We start from the raw sequence: 25,438 nt of genomic DNA, 5'->3' as shown, positions 1-25,438 counted from the left end.
GGATGGGGCATCCAATTTCTCTGGGCAACCTCTGCCAGTGCCTCACCACCCCCACAGTAAAAAACTTTTTCCTAAAATCTAATCTAAACCTGCCCTTTCGTAGTTTAAAGCCATTATCAGTGGCACCAGTCCCAATACCAATCACTCCTTTATTTTATATAACTCATCAGTGTTATGCTATGCATACATCTCATGAAAACAACAGCCTTTCACTGAGTAGATGAACCAACAAGCATACCATTCAAATGACTTAGCCATTAGCAAAAACTTTAAAATGAACCAATAATTAGTGAAAGGTGGAGAGAAAGGATTAATACCATCCAAATACCAGTGTGGTTAATGAATTAGCAAAACGACCCCTTACTAACTCAGTAACAACTTTTCAAAATTAGAGATGTATCAGAAGTTTTTCGAAATGACAGCACAGCAAGTTCTCCAGACTGGGAAATATGATCAAACCTGTTAAGATACAGGCCAGCTGATAAGGGCATAGGAAGTGGAATTAGACCTAAGATTTTGTATGGTTCAAAGTTTCAAATTTAAAAGAGAAGAATTTTGATAAACTAAATTTTAAATGCACATTCTACAAAGGCCATAATTTTCAGTTCCTTTTTTTGTTGTAAAAAATACCTACATATACACAGACACACACATAAGAAAGTATGACCTTTTGGTTTATTATTTAAAATACCACTTTCAGGTCACACGATTACTATGCACTGACAGTATTTTCCTCATAACAGATTCTCAATTGCAACATAATGATTCTTCATTTTAAGGGTAAGCATTTTCTCAAGTCTCAAATCTCTTGAAGATATTCCTTCTTTTCCTCGAAATACTTCTCAAACCATTGAATATGTTCAATCTTCTGCTTAACACTGAGATATGGGTTTTTCGAAAGCCCACAGATGACTAGTTCCATGAAGTGGCGAATAGGTCCTTCCTTGGGAAAGCCTTCGAGGTGTTTCTCCAGAAAGATGTGTTCATGAAATTCAGCATCATCATCCATCCCTAACCAAAAGGACAAAAAGTTATTTTCATAATATAACAGCAAATATAACAAGGTAAAAAATAATACCGTTTGCAAATAATCTTATATTAGTAAAATTAATGGTTCGGCTCACATTTATAAGAATATGTAATATTTAAATCAACTTTCTGGCTGGTAATCCCACTAAAAGCTGATGCTGGGGTAGGAGTAGGAATAAATCAATCTTCCTGCTAAAATCCAGTTAGTTCAATACCTGAAAATTTTGATTCATCACTGGTAACACCTTTTAGACTGGGGAATACACTGACATAAAAATGTTGTGCATCTCACCAGCTGCCTCTTTTAAGTCAAAACCACCATCAAAAGCACCCACAGAACATGGGCCAAGGGATTATTGGACATCTCTAACCATGCATAGTTCAGATCCTATATAAATTTGCTCTGTCCTGTAGATTTATTTTGCTGTTGTTCATACTATGATACTACAGACAAAGACTCAGAACAGAAGTTCCTACATACAGAAAAAAGGCTGCTTTTGCCATTCCCAATTATGAGAAAAAAATAAGGCAAACTGGGATTTACAACGAAAAATTTTTCTTCAGTTAGATATACATGAAAATATTTATCTCAATTTGCCGGCTTAAATCGAAATCTGTTATTAGAGAAAAACATTGGTGACAAAAGTGGGAAGACTACACCAGAAACATATAAGTATTCATGTTTTTCTAAACTAGCCAGTTTCATGTTTTTCTATACTATTTCACAAAATTAAAATAGGAGTATTAAAACTGAGGGAATTAATCCGTATCAGTTCTAGGCTTATTCCTTTGTTAACAGCTTCTATAGTTTCAGAAGAAATTATGCACATCTTTGGGATGGAGAAGTCTCTTAACTTGTAAGTTTGCATTACCACTTTCCTGGTTTAAAATTTATGTACAGCAGTACCTGAAGGAGCTGGAAAATATGTCTATTTTTCCTATAGACTTTTCCTAGAAATGTGTGAGTGTATGAATAACAGTTACACATGCTTATCTCCCTTGTTCCTGAAAAAATAAAGCATGTTTCCTTCTTCGGAAGTTTTGTTCTTTACATTGAAAGTTAAAATAAAAATAAAAAAAACATGTCAGCTTCGGAAGGTGTATTTGCTGTGCTTGGAAACCTATTGTTTACTAACAGAAGCACAGTGATGATCCTTTTACAATGCCACCCATGCTGACTTTCCCTCACCAAGGGAAGGTGGAATCTCACTGTACCTGGATGCTACTGGTTGCTTTTTTGAACTAACAACATTTCTAGATTTCCATACCTCTGCTGGTCTCAAAAATCCAAGAAAACTAAACCAACAAACACACTACTGAAAGAATCTGAGTAATGCTGATAGCCTATTGGATGCTATTCTTTTGGGAACAGATACAGGGTGTCAGGAGAGACTGTGTCTAACAATTTCACCAATTTTCATCTCTGAACAAAAAGAAATTAAATCATTTATACTCTAACAAAAATGCAGGTCAGAAGGAAGTATTACATCGTGTATTTCGATCTCCCGTTTGTTGAAGACATGATGCATGGTTTGGGGATGAAGTGTTAAGACCAAATACTTCAGTTAGACCGCATGTTTCATTCCTCAAAACAGTGAAGTGTGCATGACAGAGAACGAGACCACAATTGCCCAAAGCATCAGAGGCTGAAAACCTCTGGAGGGAACTGATTAGATGAGATACGCTTGCATGACCCCCACCCCCAGCAAGCCCTGACTACTGCTGCAAAACTGCCCCTCAGCCTCTCCTGCACTGTCCTCAGAAACCTAATTTTAAAGAGCATGCATAGAAGGAGTCCAAAGTAGTGGATTTTCTTTTTCAAACTCAAGGCAACAAGTCATCCACTCTCAATATTCTATTTCCAATCCCCAACATAGTACAAAACAGAAAGTCTGGGGAATTTCTCTACCTCAAACACTAATCCTTCCAAGACATGACCAATCGTGCTTTGAAGACGTCATCTCAAACACAGATGTCCATCCCTTATAGGGAGTGTTGCTGACACACTATAAGGATGACTGAGTATTCTGATCTAGTGAAAAGATGTCCCTGTCCTTGGCACAGGATTTGGGCTGGGTGATCTTTACAGGTCCCTTTCAGTACAAACCATTCTACATTTCTAGGATTTTTAGAATGAGATAAATCATGCTCTTCAATAGATCCCTAGAGCAGACACAGAATTACTAAAGCAACCCTGACAATGGTTGTGTAATTTTGCCACCTCTCTTGGCAAGTTGATCCAATACTTCTCTGCTGGGAACAGCATCTCAGCAAAACAGACAGAACAGGACTTGGTGAATTTTGCCTACAGAAGCCATCAGAGGCAACTGAGGAATTAATTTTCTGAAGTCTTCCTATCACTTGTGCAGTAACAATCTTTGGCCCATCAAAAACATTTGCTCCTCATATTGAGGTGTTGAGGCAAAGTAGCACCTATAACCTGCACTGTCTTTTTTAGCTCCTTAGGTTTGGAGTCATTAAGGCATAAATCCACAGAAATGATAAAAGAGGCACAAATCAATACTATTCCCCACTTTTTGCCATGGCAGTCATGGAGCAGAGTTAAAGCTACTAGAAGCAGGAGAGGCAAGCAGAGAGGAGGTAGAGCAAGAATGATGCCATGCAAGCTATACTAATGGTTTGCTAAACTGGTAAAAATTAATCAGAGGCTGAGAGGTGGAGATGTACAAAAAGGTAATTTTCTGCCTAACAGTGATTTCAACTGCATCAGACAAGAGAAAGGACATGTAGCTAGGAGCAGACAACAGGGCAGCAGGGTGTGTGGGGGAACACTGCTGCTGGCCACTGCAGAAAGCCAGTATGTCTAACCACATCTTCAGATGTTCACACCAAAATAATTTTAAAAATCATGATCTTGTGCTGATGCCATAAAGCACAGCACTGTGCCTTGGTAAAGCACCCTAATGAGATCATCAGAGATGCTCTGGAGCCAAGAAAAAGAGGTATAAGCAGTCAGTTGTCTTTCTTCTTTTAAATTTAGTTTAAAACTTAAAAAGGCTTTCATAATGCTTAAAGAAGAGTATACATGCCTCCTCAACAGAAAATTTAATTGCATTTACATTTTTCAAATCACATGCTTGTGCCATAAAAGAAAAGTCACACATTTCTTGAGATAGAATAAGCTGAATTAATGTCCTCCTTATTGAGGGAAATGGTTGTTACAAAAATGGAAAATTAACAGAAGAAAGGGGTATCTTTCTTTTGCAGAGACACTGAAACTACAGTATGTTGATATAATTGGAGCAAGGTTCTCAAGCTTTTACCTCTGCTTTGACATACCTGATGTGATTAACAGCCTGTGGCTGGCAGTTTGATATAGGATGGAATTTACTGACTTGGTATTTCACCCTGAGAGGTGATAGATTTTGGAACGCTCCATTGGAATTTTCCACATGACTAGTCTTTGTGGACAAATCAATAAAGATTCTTGTTTAAGAACATATAAAGCCTCTTTGTCCGTTCGCCACCCCACCCCAGACAGCGCAGCTCCAGCCGCTCTGCTGCAACAGAGAAACCACCGGCCGCCAGAGACGCTTTGTCAACTGACGGCCCCAGACAGCAGGGTTCCAGCCACATTACAGCAACACACAAACCATGGGCAGCAGTGGTTTGAAGCCTGCAAAAACATGACTAGAGCATACTTGGATTTCTACATGATGGAACAGATCAATTCTTGGAGCAGTGATTAAATTCTATGAAGAAACTTGCAAATAGGATGAGAAAAAACATTAAGAAACAATGAACCCCACTATTCAATTTGCAACTCAGTACAGCACAGATTTTCAAAGACTTCCAGCTTCAGATACTAACCTGTTTGTCCTCGGTGAGTGAATCACTATGAAGCACTTCTGTTTGATGTTTCTAAAGTCTTAAAAAAACCACCAAAACCCACAACCATGCTCCCCCTGAAATTATGAAGTCCCCTTTCCTATACTGTACACTTTGTGTAGTTGTTCTTCGCTTCCTTAACATTCACCTCTCTCTACTGGCTGAACTTCACACGGAGCTTTTTTTTTATGGTAATAAAAGAAAATACTGTGCACAAAGATGCCTAATTAACACAGATGGCCAGAGTGAGTGCATATTGTGACCGTTTATTCTTATGAAACAGATAGAACAAAGGGAGCAAGTAACTGTTTAGGGCTCAGCCTGGACAGATATGAAAGTGGCAGATAGCTGACTGGGATCCAGCTAGGCACTTGGTCCAAGAGCCACACCAAAGAACAGAATCAGCATTATAAAACACACAGCAGTTTTAAGATTCCCCAAATTCTGACAGGAGCTTAATTTAAAGAAGTTACATAGTAAAAGGTATTATGTAATGGACTTGAATGGCCTTTTCATGTTGAAGGCATCAGGGAGGAAGGGAGTTCTCCCCTTTTTTGGCAGCCGCCACTTGTCAGATCAGCAAAACCACCTGCAGGACGTCACCTGAAGAGTGCCAGAATGAGTTCATCTGAAGCATCTCTGATCTGGGACAGTCAGGAAGTTATATTTGTTATCAAATGCATGACTAATAGCTGAAACACCATTTTAAAACAGTCAAAGGTCAAACATGCTCTAATTTTCAAAAAAGATAAGTCGAGACAGAGAACAGTGCACGTACCAACTTCATTGTCAATTGGGAACTCCCACAGTATTCCTTCTTTTGTCCACTGGATCATCTCCTCAAAACCATTTCGGGGAGGCTGTGCAGTTATTGCTGCAATCTCCTTTGCAAACTCCAGATCCCAAATAGTTGGTGAAGATACTGAAAAACAAATTTTGTAAAGATCTGTCAGCAGCCAAAGATTTCTCACTGGGTAAAACAGTCCTTTAACATTAATCTGTGCAGAGACTAATCCTTTCAGCTGTGCAAATTTTTCTACTTTAGATGCCAGCATCACCCTTCTCAAATGAGAATTCTCTGTTGACATGAAAGCCCACTAAATTCTCAAATCTCTGATAAAATTGTATTCTGAACTCCTAGGGGACGGTTTATTTTTAACCCTTCCACATGGAGCAGGAATTTAATTTTTCCACAATCTGTTTTCTCTTCTCACAAATTGTGGATAGAACAAACTCTGAATTTGACTGGTGCACTCTGCTAAAAGAATCTTACTTCTCCAGGAGTTTTCAGGTACTTCATAACTATATTCTCCTTTAGGGAATCAACACAATCTACAAATGATGGCAATCCCTTCCCCACTCCTGAGTGTCCCAGTTTTTGTCTCTTGGGCTTGAGAAATCGTGACTTCCTATTCTTTTCACAAAGTCAAACATCTCCTTTAGGGATCCATCTTCCCTGATGCATATAATTTTATTTTTTTAAAAAATCAAAGTTTACTCATATGGCAGCAGTTACTTTTAAGGAGTTCCTGCCCCTCCACCCAGGAGAACTGGTCATGAGCCCAGACTGAACCGCTTCACTGAACTGAAGGGAACAAGCTGTTACCACAGGACAGGGAGGAACCACTGGGAGTGTCTCAGGCTGCCAGCTCGTGAGCTGGCCTAAGTTGCACTCCCCTTTGTTTTCTTGCCTCCTCCTGTTATCAATTCACCCTAAACTCCTTGGAACAGAAATCTTCATGTGAATTCAAAAGTTAGAGTCCACTTGAAGTGGATTATGGCCAATTAGCTATTATTTTACTACTCACAAGTGTAAGTACTTGAAACCAAGATGTAATTTCATCTTTGGCTCAGTGCCCTACAACTCAATCAAATTAAAAAAAAATCTCCTGCCCCCCTCCTTTAAGAGAAAACACAATGAAAGTGCAAACAGTATTGTCACATACTGAAAAGTGTTTTCAGGTTTTTTTTGTGTTAAATCAGAAGATATTACTCAAATTATTTCTTAAGAGGGAAATTTCCAGAACTATATTCCCTAGCTGAATACTTTGACTTGAGGGCTGGAGGCAAGAATAAAATTCAGCTGGAATTCAACATGAGAAACCATACCAGAATGAAATTATTGTCCATGTCTTAAGGAAACTAATAAATCATCTAATAGAGGAAGGCAGAAAGTAATTTTTTCAAGCTTGCCATAAAGGTGATAAAGATTATATTTTCATCTCCTGAAACAGAAAATAATACTGACATTTTATGTTAACAGTTATGAAGACTATTTTCAGGATGCCAAATTACTTTCCAGTTAACATGAAGGTTTTCAAAATCAATATTCAATACTTAACACAAAACTTGCTTTTCTATCATGTATAAACAATATTTTAACTCATTATCTTCATTAATATGAGCTAAGACAGTGAAAACAAATGAATCAAGGTATCAAGTATCACACTGGTATTTCCCGAGACTAATGAAAAAAAAAGGTCATCAGGCTTAGTCAGTAAAACAAGTAATCAGCTTTCTGGCTTACAATATATTGTAGATTTCCTCACAGCTACCTGGAATAAAGCAAGGAAATACCACATAAAAAGCTGAAAGAAGCTTACTTCTTAACATCCAATTACAAATCCAAGAAAGTCCACTTGCTCTCTTACATAATTTGTGTACATTCCAGTTCTGTGTTTAAAAAAAAAGTGCATCTCACCCTTTTATCTAGAGTGACTACCATGAGCCATTGTGTCTGCATTCTGCTCATGAAAAGGAGAAAGCTTAAATTCTGACCATTTTACCTGAGTAAATTTGAAGCAACTCAAAAGCCAGTTCCTTAAACACCACATTTGCTTTGATAGCTACAAACATAATTCATTATGTTTTCATATGTAAAATGGACCACTTTTAACGATATTGGCAGTGTTAAAAAAGAGAAAATTGAATTCCAGTCTAATAAGCAACTTCCACAGAGGTGGCTGAATTCAGAAAGCTCACAGCTGCTTGAAAATATGCAAAGAGCACTATCTGACATTTTACTAAAGAAATTAAGTAAACCAATTAATTTCTCCCTGCAACTGCAAGTGTAAAAAAAATAAAAGAAAGAAAAAAGTACTCATCTAGAATCTGGCAAAAACTAACAGTCCTATTTTAAAACAGAAACCAATACAGGCAATTTTCTAAAATATCAGAGAGGAGTACTATTTCTTCTATCGTTGCAGGCTTTATATAAAGTTCTAAGTCACCACACTGGAGTAAAGTCTTTTTTTTTGAAAGGGCCTCAAAATAGCTGAGGGAAAGCAGCATATTAAAGATAAATGGTAACAATGTAGTTTCATTGTTCAGAAAGTGAGGGAGGGAGTTCTTTACACAACTTGTCCATATTCACACACTCTCAGCTAAACCCAGTTCACAGTAAAGCTAAGCCTTCAGGTGTGAAAGCCATCCCTGCTATGCAGTGTTAAGACTGTTCTGCAGAGCAGTGCCATTCAGTGAATGTGAAGGTCAGTCTTACATGTTTTGACTTTGCCATTTGTTGGGGTATTTTTTATCTTTCATGACTTTTGGCATGTATATTTGGTGGATGAGGAATTGGTTGGGTGGTCACATCCAGAGAGTAGAGGTCAAGGTGTGTGGATGGAGATCAGTGACTAAATGATGTTGCTCAGGAATCTGTAATGGGACCAGTATTGTTTATTGTCTTCATCAACACTACAGACAGTGGGATTGAGTGTACCCTCACCAAATTTGAGGATGACACCAAGCTGAGTGGTTGACACACCTGAAGGATGGGATGTCATCCAGAGGAACCTGGACAAGCTCAAGAAGTGGCCCCATGGGAACCTCATGAGGTTCAACAAGGCCAAGTGCAAGGTGCTGCACCTCAGTCAGGGCAACTCCCAGTATCAATACAGGCTGGGGGGTGAAGGGACTGAGGGCAGACCTGCCAAGAACAATCTAGGGATATTGGTGGATAAAATCTGGACATCAACCAGCAATGTATATTTACAGCCCACAGAGACAGCTGGAATCATAAAAAGAAGCACAGCCAGCAAGTTGAGAGAGGAGATCCTGCCCATCTACTCTGCTCTCATGAGATGACACCTGGAACGCTGCATGCAGCTCTTGAGGTCCTCAGCACAGGAAGCACATCAACCTCTTGCTGCAGATGCAGGGGAGGGCACTGAAGATGACTAGAGGGATGGAAGATCCCTTCAAAGAGTAAAGGCTGAGAGAACTGGGATCGTTCCTCGTGGAGAAGAGAAGGCTCCAGGGTGACGTTATTACAATCCTTTCAGTACCTAAGGGGAACTTGTAAGAAAGACGAGGACAGAAATTTTAGTAGCGCCTGTTGCAACAGGACAAGGAGTACTGGTTTTAAACTAAGAGAGTAGATTCAGACTAGATAAAGGGAAGCAATTTTTTCCAGTGTGGGTAGTAAAATACTGGAACAAGTTGTTCAAAGGGGTGGTAGATGCCCCATCCCTGGAAACATTGAAGGTCAGGTTGGATAGGGCTCTGAGCAGCCTGATCTAGGAAGACGTACCTGCTCACTGCAGGGGGGTTGGAACTAGATGACCTCTAGAAGTTCCTTCCAACCCAAACTACTCTATGATTCTAAACATACCTTAAGAGCTTTACAACAGGTAGAACAAGGTGACGTTTGCCAGCCACTGACAGGATCTTTGAAGCTACACCTGGAACACTAAGCTAAAGAAGGCCACACAGCAATCCAGTGTGTAGTCTTGGTTTTTTACCACCCTGCTCATGCTTAGCCACCTGCAGAGCTTGCTTATTTCCCTGAGATCACAGCCTCGTGTTTCTCTGCAACTTGACCAAAGAAGCTGAAGCCGGCACATCCATCCTCCAGGCTGGCTTTACACTCACAGAAGTACGACTGACATGTGTGACAAAAAGCCACTTATACCCTTTCAAGTTCAGTAACAGAATGCCCTGATCAGCACAGAAAACAGTCTATTACACTGCATGGAAGTTTTGCTTGGTAAAAATCAGAGTTGCATTAACATAGTCATTTCTTTTATCAGTCTGAAAGCAGAAAGTGAACAGGTCATAAGTTTCCTCACAGCAATGAATCTCTTGATATTCTAAAAATGCAGAACTTGGCTTCACTGGGTTTTTCATTATTGACTTTCCACTAACCTGTTTTCAGTGCGTGTTCTGGTTCTGTAGAAGCCTTAGTGAATATATTAAGCCTCTTTCCTACTTTGAGACTTCTATAAACAAAAAAGAAAACCGATATTTAGTATTTCACAACACCTCACAACGTTGCCAGATAGCAAATTAAAAAGCACAAAATATTTTCATGAACTAACAGATCTCTGGAGGAAAAAAAACCAAGAGAGATAGTGGCTCTCACTAAATTCTCAGGCTTTTAACCAGAGAAAGTGTTTATGACTATTATTCATAACAAATCTTCTCTAAACATTTCCGTGTGAAAGAATGAGCATAAATCAAACATTACATTTGCAGTCATTTTTTACTGGAGTATTTAGGAAGCTGAACAAAGGTAAACAGTATCAAACCACAGCACTTAAGTGATTTTACAAAGTCGTAACTATCTGAAGACTTGGGTTTTTCCTCTGTAAAAATATTGCACAATTCAGGAACAGAAAAGTCAGCAGCAAAATCAAATAATTCCTGCTTTATGACATAAATAACCTTTTTGGAAGATTACATAGCCACCTTCTCTGCTGTATGCCAAACAGTCAGAATATATCCCCGTGATATATTTTAAATAGACTCATCCTGATGCCCTCTCTTCTGAATATAAAAATATTTCACTCTGATCAACTATTTGCAATGATATTTATCATCAGCATAAGGTTATACTAAAAAAATTGGAAATACAAGACTTCAACAAGTAATCAAAGTAAATTCTTATTAATGAAAACAAACTCTAATGTCTTTAGAAACAATTATACTTTTAATCATACTACCTTCCACGTTTTCACTGAAATTCTTGCAGTTACTATGTTTTGTTATTCCATATCCACTGTTACCCTTTCTGACCTTAAAATTCCACCTTTCTGGGTTTACTGGAGATTTCAAATAGCCTCAACTACTTCTGCAAACCTGCTCTTGTCATATTACATTTCAGTGATGAAACTCCCCTGGATCTATTTCACCACAGAGTAATCTAGTTACAAAGCCTTAAAAGAATGTTGATTTAGGATTGTATTTTCCTGTCTGTGTGTCACTCCTAATCACACTGGCCAAAGATACAAGTATGACTTGGAAGAACATTTATTTTAAAATGACAGATTTAAATTACTAAAAAGCAACATCACTCATTTCATTGCAACCTACTAATTTGACTTAACTTAGACATTCTTCCTAATCATTCTTTTCATATTATCAATTGATATGTAAATCCATTAGGTTTTTCAAGTATGCAGGACGAAACTCAGGCCTGAAACTGGAGACAATTTACTCATTACAGGGATTTTAAAAACTATTTTAAAGTACTGTTCCTAAAGTTATATACCAAGGAGAATTTCATCACACAAAGAAGGTAAGACTGTTTCTCAGATATCATTAATTTAATAATTTTGTCAAACATAAGTGAAACTCACTTTACTTTACAGTATGGTAATAAATGAGAAGTTTAGCAAATGTGTAAAGTAATATACAAGCATATAATAGCTCAGGTTTATCTTTCTGGATCACATTATTTCTATTCCTACATACTTTGAAAAACTTTAATCCAACACCTTAAATAAAGCATTACTTGTAGTCAGTGAAGAATTGCAGAGTAATAACAAAATTACTTCCATGTGACTATTACCTCTGTCTGATAATGATGCAAAGAATAAAAATATCTATAGAGCTACTATTCATCTGATAACGAAGTCAGTGCCCTTTCTTCTCAAATCAGCAGTCTGTAGCTGAATGAAAAATCCAGGACAGAAATTTCTAAGTCAGGAGGGCTCTTCCCTTCAACTTCCATCACAAAAAGCCCCTCCTGCACCTCCTACCAGCTTTGCATCAGAACAGAAAACACTGCACATCTATAACATTGAAGAGGCCTAAGAGATGCTACCCTAACACACCACGGCAGTTTAGCAGTTCAAGAACAAGGAAGTTACTCAGAACCATTTCAGCAAGCTGGTTAAAGTTCTTCTAATGACTTCTAATGGCCATAAGCCACTTTAATGTTCTCGCATGATCGACATGGCCCAATGCCTGTGTTCCAATTTGTTCCATACAGGAACTCACAATTCTCTGTTTATGATACACTGAAGTAGATGCCTTAGATTACCAAAGAGAGCAGAATACTCTACATCTATTCACCTATAAACTTAGGCTTTTATTTTCTTAGTTATCCAAATTCTGTCTTCACCATGATCTAGCTAAACACAAGTGATTCCCTCAACTTCCAGTCCATAATCCCAAGAAAAAGAGATTAATTCTTAAAGTAAATAAATGACTACAGAAGTTAATTTTACTAAAAACTGCTAGAGAAAGAATATACTGAGAAGGAATGATGAGCTGCCATCAGAAAATCAAAAGACTGCAGGCAATAAAACACAGTTTACATGAGTAAACCAAAAATGTAGGACTCCTTAATTCACTAAAAAATAGAGTGGCCACATAATACAAGATAACAGGAAGACAAAATCAGCAAGATAAGGAGTATCCTGAAATCACAAAGTAAATTATAATTTCATAGACAATTATAATGTCACGGAAAATAGAGAAATCAATTAAAGAATGACTTATTAGTTGCAACAAGGTGGTAGAATAAAAAACCCAACTTTATTATCTCTTTAAAACCCCAAGAGAATCGATGAAACTCTTCTAAACATAGAACATTATCAAAGTTTTCCAGGAGAGGAAAGCAAGACTTCAAAACCTCCATTTCCCAAACAGTTAAGAAAGCAACGTAAAATTGCATTATGAATAAGTGAGAAAAATTTAAGCTATTTGAAACAAGCACAATTACATTTCAGCACCAAGTATTTTTAATTATCTAAAATGTAACATTAGTAATTGCATGCTCCTTCTATTGGTGGGCAACACAACAAATATACCTTCTAGAGTCAAAAGACTGAGATGAAAATCTTTCAGGCCTTATTCTTTGACCATCCTCATCCAACTCCAAGGAAATGCGATGGGATATCCTCACACGCCTCTGTGCTGGTGACTGCCTTTTAACTGTCATTTCTGAAATAACGTTGCTGAAATTAAAAACATGAAATGTAAAAACTCAACAAATTGACAAAGCAAGGAAGTTTGTCAGATGTATTAACCAGAAACTCTACTCTCCATTGGTTTCATAAGCCTCTATGAGGCAGAACTACACATTCCTCACAAAATACACACATCTTTAAACCAATAAACATTCAAATCTGACTTTCTAAACCATTTAGTTGTTACATTCTATATAGGAAAAGTGCTATTTTAGCCTATTAAATCTACAATGAATGCTTTCTTTGAAATTGTTTTGTTTCCAACTAAAAAAAATTACTTTGTTTCCAACTAAAAAAAAACAATCATGTATCTGCATACCAATATTCACAGAGTGTACCAGATATGTTTCACTTAAGTGAATAAGGAATTTCGCTGGATACAAGAAATAGGTTGAAATAGGGAGGTAAAAATCACCAGGTTTTTTGGACAGGAACCAACACTGCCCAGGGACAGAGCTGTGCTGCTGCAGTCCAAAGGGAAGCTTGCCTTCACACATCAGCTGACATGGGCCAATCATGCCACCCTAATAAGTAGGTCACCTTTCCTGATCCACTGCAATCTGCTGCGTTGCATAATCATATTACAGCATTAACAGACCACATCTTCCTTAGTAATTCTGTAGTCAGAATCATATGCGAAGAGTAAATGTTCTGATCTCTTCCAGCACCGTATGCAGATCATTCTGAACGCAAAGGGCAACACACACCACCTTTCTGCCTCTGCCCCTGAGATCCCTTAACTGGCAAGTCTGTTGGTTGGTAAAGGCCAAGCTGGTAATTCTTCTTCAGAGCTATCCATCCTCTCCACCCACTGCTTCCAGTCACACACAGACAGCCAAACTTGCAGCACTCAAGTTTTGAGACAAAGTATGGTCTCAAAAAATAAAAACAGGCCAAGTCAAAAATACTGCATATCCATTTTAAAATCTGAATGAAATTCAAATTACGCTTTTGGCAGTTTAAGTCAAAAGAGATTTTACTGACAAGAAAGAAATACTTCTGGAAAATTGTAAAAGCTAATTGCCACAGCAACACAGCAGGATTTCTCTTCAGTCTTAGATGTGGTTTCAAATGGCAGAACAAGAACAGCACAGCACTTCTGGTACCTACTCTGAAAGGCATCTGAAAGCAAGTTTTAAATAATTTTATTTTAATCTTAAATAAAAACCACTCTCAGATTAGTCGTATATCTCACATTAGAAATTACTCTATGAAGTGGCTGTTGGCATTAGTAAGCTGGTGTTGGGCCAGAGGCTTGACACACTTATGAGAGTCAAAGGGACATAATTCCTAAGGTCAGACACACACACAGCCCAGCCCAATGGCCTGACTCAGCTGTGACCTAAAATGCTGAAGTGTTCCTGTGCTTCAGGGGAGTCAGGATTGCTCAGAGAACCTCTCCTTGATTCACCTGCAGTTTTGCACAGTATGTATGCATGGCCAGACTTCGCAAACGCAGATTTGGGCAGGGCTCTCCCCACGTGGGTGTGCCCTTCCAGCCTGCGCAGGGGATTTTTTAGGTGAGGCACAGCGTGCGCAGAACTGGCCCCACCGTTTAAGTCCTGAGGTCCATCTGCCACGGCCGAGAGAGCTTGGACAGTGACAGGGAAGTCCTCGGGACTGTCACAGCACCCGGTACTAACCGTGGCTGACCCTGCTGAGCATCCGAGATGTGACGGGATGGGATGGCAGGGAGGCATTGAACTGCCAAGGGACAGTCCCACTGAGACTCGAACTCAGGTCCTTGGGATTCAGAGTCCAGAGTGCTCTTCTTTACACCATGGGACTGTCCCAAGTTTTGCACAGTAAATCTGAACAGACTACACTACCAATCCATCAGAACATGCATTCAATGGTATCATATTTCTCAATGGGAAATACAAATGTTACCCCATCATTGGTATATGAATGTTTCTGGCAGCAACATTCAACATTTTATCATTAAAAGTAGATCTGTTTCATTAAAAGTACCCCTGTATTAACAAAAATAAAAGTACAAAGATTTTATTAATGCCTTTTGTAACAAAAACCATCAGTTTACAAAGTCACACTCCAACCCCAGTGTACCTATAGTGGTTGATATTACATACTACCTCGTCTCCCAACATGATGGTAAAAACCTAAATTCCTAGACACTTCTGCCTTCCAGAGACAGGAAGAGGAAGAACTTTTGTAACAACCATAGATTCTCTCTCCTTTCTGATTACCAGTCAAAATTATAATACTAAAAATGGAGACCTAAGGAGCTTTGGATATATTTTAGTCAAAGCTCTGAAATACTTTTCTTCTTCTTCACCCAAAACAGGAGCTGAAATTTCAACTTCTAGGTTGAAACTACAGATTTTATTTTGGTGTAGTGCTATTGTGATTTCCATTGAGTGAAACTTTATCCCACACTGAGAAAAATAAACTTCTGTATCATTAATATTTTCCCCTCCTCACGAACACACTGCCCTTGTGCTGTCTCCAAAACAAGGTGATGAGATGACTGTACAACAGTGACCTCTGGAGGTTGTGCCACTATCCTGGTAAAAATAATTGGCACAAAAGATCTGGACAATGCACAGCTGATTACATATCACAAACCACAATAGAGGTATCCAGTTTTTTGCAGTCCACACAATATGGTTCTACTGCTTGTGAAAGTCACTCATTTTTTAAATATTTCAAACAGTGAATGAATATATCTTGGCTTTTAAAATGTGTCAGTATATTGAATGCAAAACTTTTATAGAAAAAAATGGGAAGCTAAATTGCCCATATTCTCTTGTCAAAAGAAAATTCAACACAAAATAATCATGTATCAACAAAAGTAAATGTTTCTAATACACTAAAAGCATTTTAGTGTGCTGTGTGGATTGATACATTGTGGAGTATAAATCATGCAGAATCAAGTCTGAGGGCTGCTGGGCTTTGTAAAATCAACATTTTTAAATAGGAGTCAGAAACCTGAAAGTATTACATTTATCTAAAACAACTGAAAGGTCACTACTAACTCTGAAAGGTTTACTATAATCAAGTTTTCTGTCATGAAAATCAGCAGGAGTTGCTGGTCTTTCTTTAAAACTCACCCACTGACAAAGACTTTCAAACTGTTACTCAACTGTTAAAGAAGAAAACTAAAACTTTTCAGCAAATAATGGCACAGGGCAAGGGAGGGAGGAGAAGTGCATTCCCTGGGGGAAATAAGCTACGTCACAAAGCTGCCTCAGGGAATAGAACTTGCCAACTCAAAGCACAGCAAGCCAGCCATGACATTCCAAAAAGCCTGATTCTGGTTGAGGAAAATGCATTTTTCTAACAAGAGATTCATCCACCACAAGCATGTCATTAAAATCTGTAGTACCACATTTTAACCAACCAATTAACAATATAGAGGCATTACATAGCTGCAGCTTTTAAATTTCTGAAGAAATTTGATTCTCTTTCCAAAAAAAACCTTTTTGTTTAGACTATAAGCTCCTTAGTCACTGTCTTTCTTCCACTGCAACCAGAGCTGGGTGCTTCAGGAAATGTGCAGTGGCTGACAGGACAGGGAGCCCCTGATGGGAGTAGGCAAACCAATCCCAGCTAGACAAGGTCATGTGCACCTTAGGGAAGGGAGACAGGCACGTATGAGGTGAGGTTAGACACTGCATGTATTAGCTCAGTGAGTATCCCCATAGTCCTCCAGCATCTCATCAGGTACTCAAGTAGGTTCTAATTCCATTCAAGTTGGCCACCCACAGCCGATGCCATTATTAAGACATTTGTGTACTCTGTTCTTCTAAAAAGCCTGGTGACAGAGAGGGCACAAATCCATTGGTAATTAACAGTTTAACGAACATATGATTTATATAAATATCCTTTTAACTGAAAAACAGGTATTTTGCTTAACAAAGTTGTTCACTGAGCACTGTATATGCACTCTGTGCAATTATCTAACTCAACCTGTTTGCAAAGATCCGTCACATTCTTAATTTCTACTCACTCAGAAGGCAGACATGAGCCACAAACACCATTAGCTTGTTGGCTGCTCTCTTTGCAGTACATTGATAACCATATCAAGCAGATCCTTTACTGATCCCTACAAATAATAACCTATGTAACCTAGAAATAATAATAGATAAGTCAAACTTAGATACTCGTTTGGGACAAATTCATTTTCACAAAATAAATTAGAACTAAGATAAGCAGCCTGCAGTTCACACTGCAAACAGACAAAAAGAAAGGTTTTACATTTATATTTTGCTGAAGATTCAATTTTCTGTTTGGTTCAACATTTCACTTAGATTTAATGCCTTCTTTTCTGAGTAGTCACTTGAATATTAGCTGAAAAAAAAACAGAATGAAAAATCTGTCTTTAGCTATCATCCCAAAGAGCAGTATGCACAACTGTTCCAGTTTCCAAACAAATGTTTCTCATCTCTTTGAAAGCCACACTGGAAACAGACTTAAGCCAAGAGATGAGTTTCTTGGGTTGACTGGAAAGTTTTGAAACGAAGGGTGGGGCTGTAAACAGAGCTGCTCTAGTTCAGTTTTGCAAAGTTGTCAGGAAAATTCACCAGTCCAGACAGAATGTCTGAAACGTCTACAAATCCATCCATTGTATGAGAGTTTTGGAAGCCTGTGACAAAAAAAAAAAAAAAAAAAAAAGGCTCACAAAAAAGCTGTTATTTTGCTAGCCTGACCAAGACAGCAATGATCCTGGGCAGGAAAAGAATTCCACTCCTGCAAAACCATTTTAGAAAGACAATGGCAAAATTTAGAGTTTGTTACAATCAGACCAATGATGTTACTAACATACATTAATCCCAAGGATAAACTGCCCAAATATATCTTTTAGGGCCATCTTTCCAACACAAAAGCCAGTCACCTTCAGGATGACATTGAAAAATCAGAGTTTTGAATATAATTGAGAATAACATTAAACAGACCGTATGTTGACAGTGCCCCCTTTCCGCTGTTTATCTGTGGTTTCTTCATGTCTTCTTAGTTGTGCAAGTAGTTCTGATTCTGTCTGTTTCTTGTTGAGTGGAAGGGAAGATGCAACTGCAGAAGCAGCCTTCACCAGTTCTGCATTTAAAGGCCTTCCTCTGTAAGACACACAACAGATACAAAAAAAAACCCAACCTTGAATATACTTAAATTGTCATTTCTGTACTGCCACTGTATGTCTTAATAACTGAGAAGTTAATCAGATATTTTCCCAAATGAGGGTGGCCACTGGGACAGGCAGGTTTGCCCTAACCTGCACTAATCATTCAATGTTGAATGACTCTGACAAGCTCTTGTTCTCAAACCTGGGGAGATGGCAGCCCTGTGCCACTGCACAGCTCCTCGGACATACAGCTTGTGGACTACTGGCAGCACAGACCTGTGGGGTAACAAATATGATGCAACACACTGTGGAGAGGAGCCACACCAAAGACTTGACAATCATGATGCCATTCTTAAATGTTGTTTTTCTTTTTCCTCAGCTTTACTACATTTTATCTGATCAGTATTTTCCCCTTCCCATTAAAATAACTTTCCACAGGCAGATGCTAATGGCATTTTTGCAGAGTCTCAGTGCAGCAAATGGTGGTGTATGTTAGAAAGCTACCAGCATTTTTTGTCCAGATTCTTCTGTGATTTACCCCAATCTACATCTGTACAACACATTCTAAGATTCTTTTCCATAGCTGGAAATGACATTTGATGGTTTATGTTGTTCTAAATAATGAAAAAAAAAAACCTGAGAAAAGGATAAAAGAGGCTAAGAAAAGTTTGTTTACCGTTGAATGTCTTCTGTATTTCTCTGAGGACCTTCACTGTCTGGGCTTTCCAGTCTGTTCATGGCTTGCTTTTTGCTCTCAGTGGCTTTTAATTCTTGAAGCTTCTTTCTGTAGCTGACTTCCACTTTCATATTACCAATAATGTCTAACAGCTTCTGCTTTGGTGTTCCTGCTGTACCCTCCTGTCTCTTTGGTGCCCCTTCAGTGGGGCTGTCTTGGGAAGTGGTAGATTCATCTTTCTCAGTAGAAAGCACACTGCTTGTGCTGAAGGGTTTCTGTATTTTGCTAGACGATACACAAAGTTAAGAAACAGAAGTTACAGAGTCCAAGGCTGAATTTTGTAAGCCTACAAAAAAACCCCAAAACATCAATTACAACTGTTTAGGCCTAATGGAGTGCAACCTGAATATGTTAAATATGTCAAACTGTACCTTTTGACTTTTGAGAAGGACTGGGACACCATTTCAAACTATTGATTACTTGCTGTTTCCTCATCAAAAAAATCAAGTAAGCAACTTTAAAACACTGTTTATTTGTGGAGGAAATAATTTATGAACTTAAAAGTTCTTAAGTATTTCTGCATTAGGTAGCAGAATGAGTTTGAATCTACTGGTACCTGATACTTATATTCAGTGATACTACAGAAAACACACCAAAACTCTCAAGATGTGTCAATAAAGAGAACACTCACAGCCATCTGAAAAAAAGACTGTACACACACATTTAGCTTCACATGTTTTCACTTTTGTGGCACTACTACAGATCACATTCCCCTATACTGCAATATAGCAGCCAAGTGGGGAAATGGATTCTGCTACAAGATAACAAAGTAACAAAGAAATTATTTGGGTTATGCTTCCTTTGAAATAGTTCCTCTACTTATTTTACCGTATCATTGCAAAGAAGCTGAAACTGAGACAGTGCAGGTAAGGATGCAAAGCCAGGGCAGTAGGGAGCCACTCAGGAGATTGCACAGACACAACTGCATTCTCTAGAAAAGCGACCAAAAAATTCAAAGAACTGTTCTCTTTACTATTCTAAAATGAAGTGTTTAAATCTCTAAATTCACAACTGTCAATTTTGCTTAAAAATCACCCTCAAGTTACTGAAATAAAGGAAAAAAAATAAAATAAAATTAAACACTTCAGTAGAACTTAAAACACTTCCACAAATCTGAAGGAATTTTTACCTACTTCTCCTCCTCATACCTATCTCTCTTTGGCTAAAAAGGGAAAATCTGCCAGTATCAGAACACATCACACTTCAGTCCCTCTGCACTTAATAAACTGTCAGCATTAAATCCTAAATTTGGATGTTGAGAAGCACAAGGAAAATTTAAGCAAAGCTTCAGAACCTCATTACTAGGAAGATGGCAGGAGCCCTCCTGCTGTTTTACACCATGTTGCTTTCCACGGGTCTTTGTCCAACTCATTTTTCATTAATTCAGGCTGCATGTTCCTCAACACTAAGCATTCAGAAACCACAAGAATCATAGAATGTTAAGGGTCTGGAAGGGAGCTCAAAGATGATCTCGTGCCAACCCACCTGCCACTGGCAGGGCAGCTCCCACTAGACCAGGTTCCTCCAGGTATCCAACCTGGCCTTGAACGCTGCCAAGGCTGGGGCATCCACAACCTCCCTGGGCAACCTGTTCCAGTGTTTCAGCACCCTCAAAGTAAAGAACCTCTTCCAAATACCTAATCTGAATTTCCTCTTTCTTTTTTGTATCCATTCCCCCTAGTCCTATCACTGCAGTTCCTGATGAAGACTCCCTCTCTGGCTTCCCTGCAGGCCCCCTTCAGACACTCCAAGATTTCTATGAGGTCTCCATGCAACCTTCTCTTCTCCAGGCTGAACAGCCACGCATTTCTCAGCCTCATCTCTGCTTACAAAGGTAAGAAGAACAGGAAAACACAGCAAGACTGCAAGCCTTAGACATTTAAAGCCAGCAGTGCGCTGCAGTTTGCATCACTGTGTTTCACCTGCCACCAGGTTTGCCTCCTGCTGGGAATCTCAACCCCAGGGAGCAAATGCAGCTACCCAAGTGCCCGAGCTGCTTTGTGCAGGAGGCCATCCAGCATCGGAGCTTGTTCAAAAATATTGAGGCGTTTGGAAATAGGAAAAAAAATAAATAAAGGTGCAACTGGCCTGTCATTAAACCAGTTAAAAATCTTTTAGAAAACATGAATCATAGAATCATAGAATTGATTGGGTTGGAAGACAACTCCAAGATCATCAAGTCCAACCCTTGGTCCAACTCCAGTCCCTTTACCAGATCATGGCACTCAGTGCCACGTCCAATCTCAGTTTAAAAACCTTCAGGGATGGGGAATCCACCCCCTCTCTAGGCAGGCCATTCCAATGCCTGAGCACTCTCTCTGTGAAGAATTTTTTTTCTGATATCCAACTTAAATTTCCCCTGGCAGAGCTTGAGCCCGTGCTCCCTTGTCCTATTGCTGAGTGCCTGGGACAAGAGACCAGCCCCCACCTGGCTATAACTTCCCTTCAGGTAGTTCTAGACAGTGATGAGGTCACCTCTGAGCCTCCTCTTCTCCAGGCTAAACAACCCCAGCTCTCTCAGCCTCTCCCCATAGGGCTTGTGCTCCAGTCCCTTCACCAGCCTTGTTGCTCTTCTCTGGACCTGCTCCAGCACCTCAATATCCTTTCTGAACTGAGGGGCCCAGAACTGAACACAGTACTCAAGGTGTGGCCTCACCAACGCAGAGTACAGGGGAAGGATCACTGCCCTGGTCCTGCTGGCCACGCTATTTTTGATACAGGCCAGGATCCCATTGGCCTTCTTGGCCACCTGGGCACCCTGTTGGCTCATGTTGAGCTTCCTGTCAATTAGTACCCAAAGGTCCCTTTCTGCCTGGCTGCTCTCCAGCCACTCTGTGCCCAGCCTGTAGCACTGCATGGAGTTGTTGTGGCCAAAGTGCAGGACCCGGCACTTGGCCTTGTTGAACTTCATCCCACTGGAATCAGCCCCAAACGAATCCCCAAACACTGCTCTTGGTATGTGCACAGCAGTGCCGAGGAGGCAGCGCCGCTCTGCTGCCCCACACGCCGCAAACCAGGGCCAGGTCACACACGCGGATCGCTCACACCACCCCACGATGGGAAGGACGGCAAGGAAAGCAACGCGAGAAACACGACCCACGCCATTCCCCTCTCCTGACTGCACTTCCCGGTCCCTCGTGGTGCTGCTGGCGCCCAACCAGGCGGGACAGGCGGATGCCGGCCCGCAGAAGGCCGCGCTCCGGGACACGGCCCGGCCCCGGGCACAGCCCCGCACCGTCGGCACCCCCGATGCCAGGTGAGGATGTGCGGGAGTGACGGTACCTGGGAGGCCTCCCGTGCTGCGGCGCTGCCCCGGCCGGCCCAAGCAGCCGCGATGCGAGGCCGCCACAGCCCCAGCCCCGCACACCAATACGGCCCCACATCGCGCCCAAGCCCCGGGCCCGCGCTCCCGGCGCCGCCGGCCGGGAACAGGAGCCGCGCCGCGCGTTCCGCGCAGTAGCGTTCCGGCCGGGATCCTCCTCTCTGGCAGACCCATTCCGGCCACGGACACGCTCCCAGGGAATGCTGTGCCAGGAGCTGCAGGAGCGGGAAAAGAGCGTTGCCAGCAGGTCGAGGGAGGTGATCTCTCCCCTCTACTCAGCCCTGGTGAGGCTGCATCGGGAGTCCTGTGTCCAATTCTGGGCTCCTTGGCAGAACAGGGACGTGGAGCTCCCGGAGCAGGTCCAGTGGAGCTCTGTGAAGAGGATTAGCAGAGAAGAGCAACGAGGCTGGGGAAGGGACTGGAGCACAAGTCCTATGGGGAGAGGCTGAGAGAGCTGGGGTTGTTTAGCCTGGAGAAGAGGGGGTTCAGAGGTGACTTCATCACTGTCTAGAACTACCTGAAGGGAAGTTATAGCCAGATGGGAGCTGGTCTCTTGTCCCAGGCACTCAGCAATAGGACAAGGGGGCACGGGCTCAAGCTCTGCCAGGGGAAATTTAAGTTGGATATCAGAAAAAAATTCCTTACAGAGAGAGTAATCAGGCATTGGAATGGCCTGCCCAGCGAGGTGGTGGATTCCGCATCCCTGGAGGTTTTTAAACTGAGATTGGACGTGGCACTGAGTGCCATGATCTGGTAAAGGGACTGGAGTTGGACCAAGGGTTGGACTTGATGATCTTGGAGGTCTTTTCCAACCCAATCCATTCTATGATTCTATGATCTCCCTTACTAGGAAAGGCTGAGGGAGCTGGGCCTGTTCAGCCTTGAGGAGAGAGAACTGAAAGGGGACCTCATCAGTGCATCCACGTGTCTGAAGGGAGAGCGTCCAGAGGATGGAGCCAGGCTCTGCTTGGTGGTGCCAACCACTGGGACATAATAGGCAACAGGCAGAAACTCACACACAGAAAGTTCCACCAGAACATGAGGAAGAATTTCTTTACTGTGCATGTGACCATGGACTGGAAGAGATTTCCCAGGGAGGTTGTGGACTCTCCCTCACTGGGGATATTCAAGAGCCGTCTGAACACGATCCCATACCATGTGCTCTGCGATGGCCCTGCTTAAGCAGGGAGGTTGGACCAGGTGATCCACCGTGGTCACTTCCAACCTGACTGATTCTTTGACTCTGTAAAACCAAGCCCTGGGATGGCACTTCTGAAGCCTTTAATGGTTGGAGATCCCCAATGGCTTGGAGAAGCTGCAGCTCTCAACACTGAGCAAGAGCAGATAAGTGCAAGGGTCTCTACTGGGGCCAAAGCATGTACCTTTAACAATTTTGTGGAGGAAAAGCAAACCTGTGTTTACTGGATTCATGTGTCTCAACAGGTTGCTCCTGCTATTTCCATCACTGAATAATCCCTAAATTGGCTCCAAAGTAAGGACTCCAATCCTGTCCTAGTCGCTTACCCATGCCAGTTTCTTAAGAGTTAAGTATGTATTTTTTTATATTTAAGAAACAGATTTAATAGATTCAACAGATTTATGTTCCCAGAAGAGTTGGGATTTGGTGTTTTTTTTCAGACTCTTGTCAGCACTACAGCTAAAGACAAATAAAACATGTAGCAGCATCCAAAACTGTGTGACAGGGTATCTGAAGACCAAAGTTGCCTCTCTGAATGACAGATGATCTTGTATTTCAGAGCACAAATTGCTTTAAGAAATGTGAAAATTAATTCCTTTACAGACAGCTATTTAGAGTGTATCTCACCTCTCTCTAAGGCTTGTGGTACTGAAAACACTAAGTATTAAACACAGGTTTCAGCCCATACGGCACTTTTGGTGTGTGGCTGGTTCAGAGTGATGTTTCAGCATCCAGCCATTTTCTGAGGGATGTTGGATGCCCAAGGGGTGTGATATACAAATGCCCTGTATTTCCCTCACACGGATTTTCCAATCTAGATGACATCACTAACAAATTAGTTTTAGTCATAAAGATTGATGCTTTTGTATCGCAACCCTCCTTCAGTGTGAGCTGCTGCCCGGTACTATCACATTGCACTGGCTGAGGAAATGTATCAAGACAATTCCCAGTTCAGTTGATATTCAGTAACTAACTTTCCAGAAATCCATTTCATGCATCAACCATCAGTTATTTTTTTTTTAAGAAATGGATAGAAGTGTTAAAAAATTGTCTGAGAAACACCATTTTCATCTCTGCATGTTGGTATTATGGATTGCTGGTTTTCCATGAGATTCAAAGGGCAAGTATTTGCAATTGGCTACAGGCAGAAAATGCTCATGGTACTCTGTAACTCCATGGCAACTGATAGTTATCAAGAATATTAAGCAAAATAAGAAAAATTATTTACTGAAAACAGACCCTGGAAGTACAGTTCTTACACTGCAAGGAAACATTCCTTCAAAGACGTGTAACAAGAATATGAGCTTTTTTTTTTCCCCCTCAGACTTGCACTATCCCTGATCCCTCTGCTGGTTTGGCTGAGTAGCCACGGGTGCAGGCAGCAGAAATAGCCACGTGGTGGCAATATGCTCATTGTACTGATGCATTTCATGGCTATAAAACCTTCCAGGCAATTATTTCAAGTGCTACCACCATCTCCATCTTTTGTACGGGGTCCAAACCAGAGCAGATCAAGCCTGATGGTCTGAATGAGGAACAAGGCTATGAAAAAGCATCCTGAAATACACAAGGCCTGATGTTTCAGCTGGCAAATGGCAATGGCAGGCAGCACATGGTGTAATGGCATATTAATCACAAGCTTCGCTGCATTAGGAGTCAAATGGTTTTCACCAACTGGATCTTTCCACAGTGCTGCCATCCTGCTAAAAAAGAGGACAACACATGGGCCAAATTTTTTTGCAACTAAACAGTAATCTCTAAGTATTGAAGGTTATTTGAGCTGCACAACTAACTCACAGATCGCAACTGGTTACCCCAGACTCAGTAATTTTTTTTACATTAAAGAAATAAAATAATTTACAATTCAATTTTTAAAACCATTTATAACTTAGCCTGTTGTTCCTTCACAATTGCCACACCTTGAATATTGCATCCAGCTCTGGTGTCACAAGCATAGGAAGGACTGACCTGTTGGGAGTGAGTCCAGAGGAGGGTCACCCAATTGATTAGAGGGCAGAAGCACCTCTCC

General features: G+C 40.6%; 1 protein-coding gene across 1 annotated transcript; it reads right to left on the bottom strand.

The window, feature by feature from the left end:
- Window positions 1–657: 657 nt before the first annotated feature.
- MRPS31 (mitochondrial ribosomal protein S31) lies at window positions 658–22,326 on the bottom strand. Its single transcript, XM_071552180.1, has 7 exons — window positions 22,172–22,326; window positions 18,830–19,114; window positions 17,990–18,148; window positions 12,915–13,061; window positions 10,024–10,097; window positions 5,657–5,800; window positions 658–1,011 (listed from the first exon to the last, which is right to left on the bottom strand). Exons 1-7 carry the CDS (start codon window positions 22,270–22,272, stop codon window positions 800–802), a joined length of 1,122 nt encoding a protein of 373 aa, XP_071408281.1. The 5' UTR covers window positions 22,273–22,326; the 3' UTR covers window positions 658–799.
- Between the last annotated feature and the right edge of the window lie 3,112 nt (window positions 22,327–25,438).

This window comes from Pithys albifrons, chromosome 1, assembly GCF_047495875.1.
Source record: "Pithys albifrons albifrons isolate INPA30051 chromosome 1, PitAlb_v1, whole genome shotgun sequence".
In the NCBI taxonomy this organism is placed as follows: Eukaryota; Metazoa; Chordata; class Aves; order Passeriformes; family Thamnophilidae; genus Pithys; species Pithys albifrons.
This window is presented reverse-complemented; position numbering and strand designations above follow the sequence as displayed.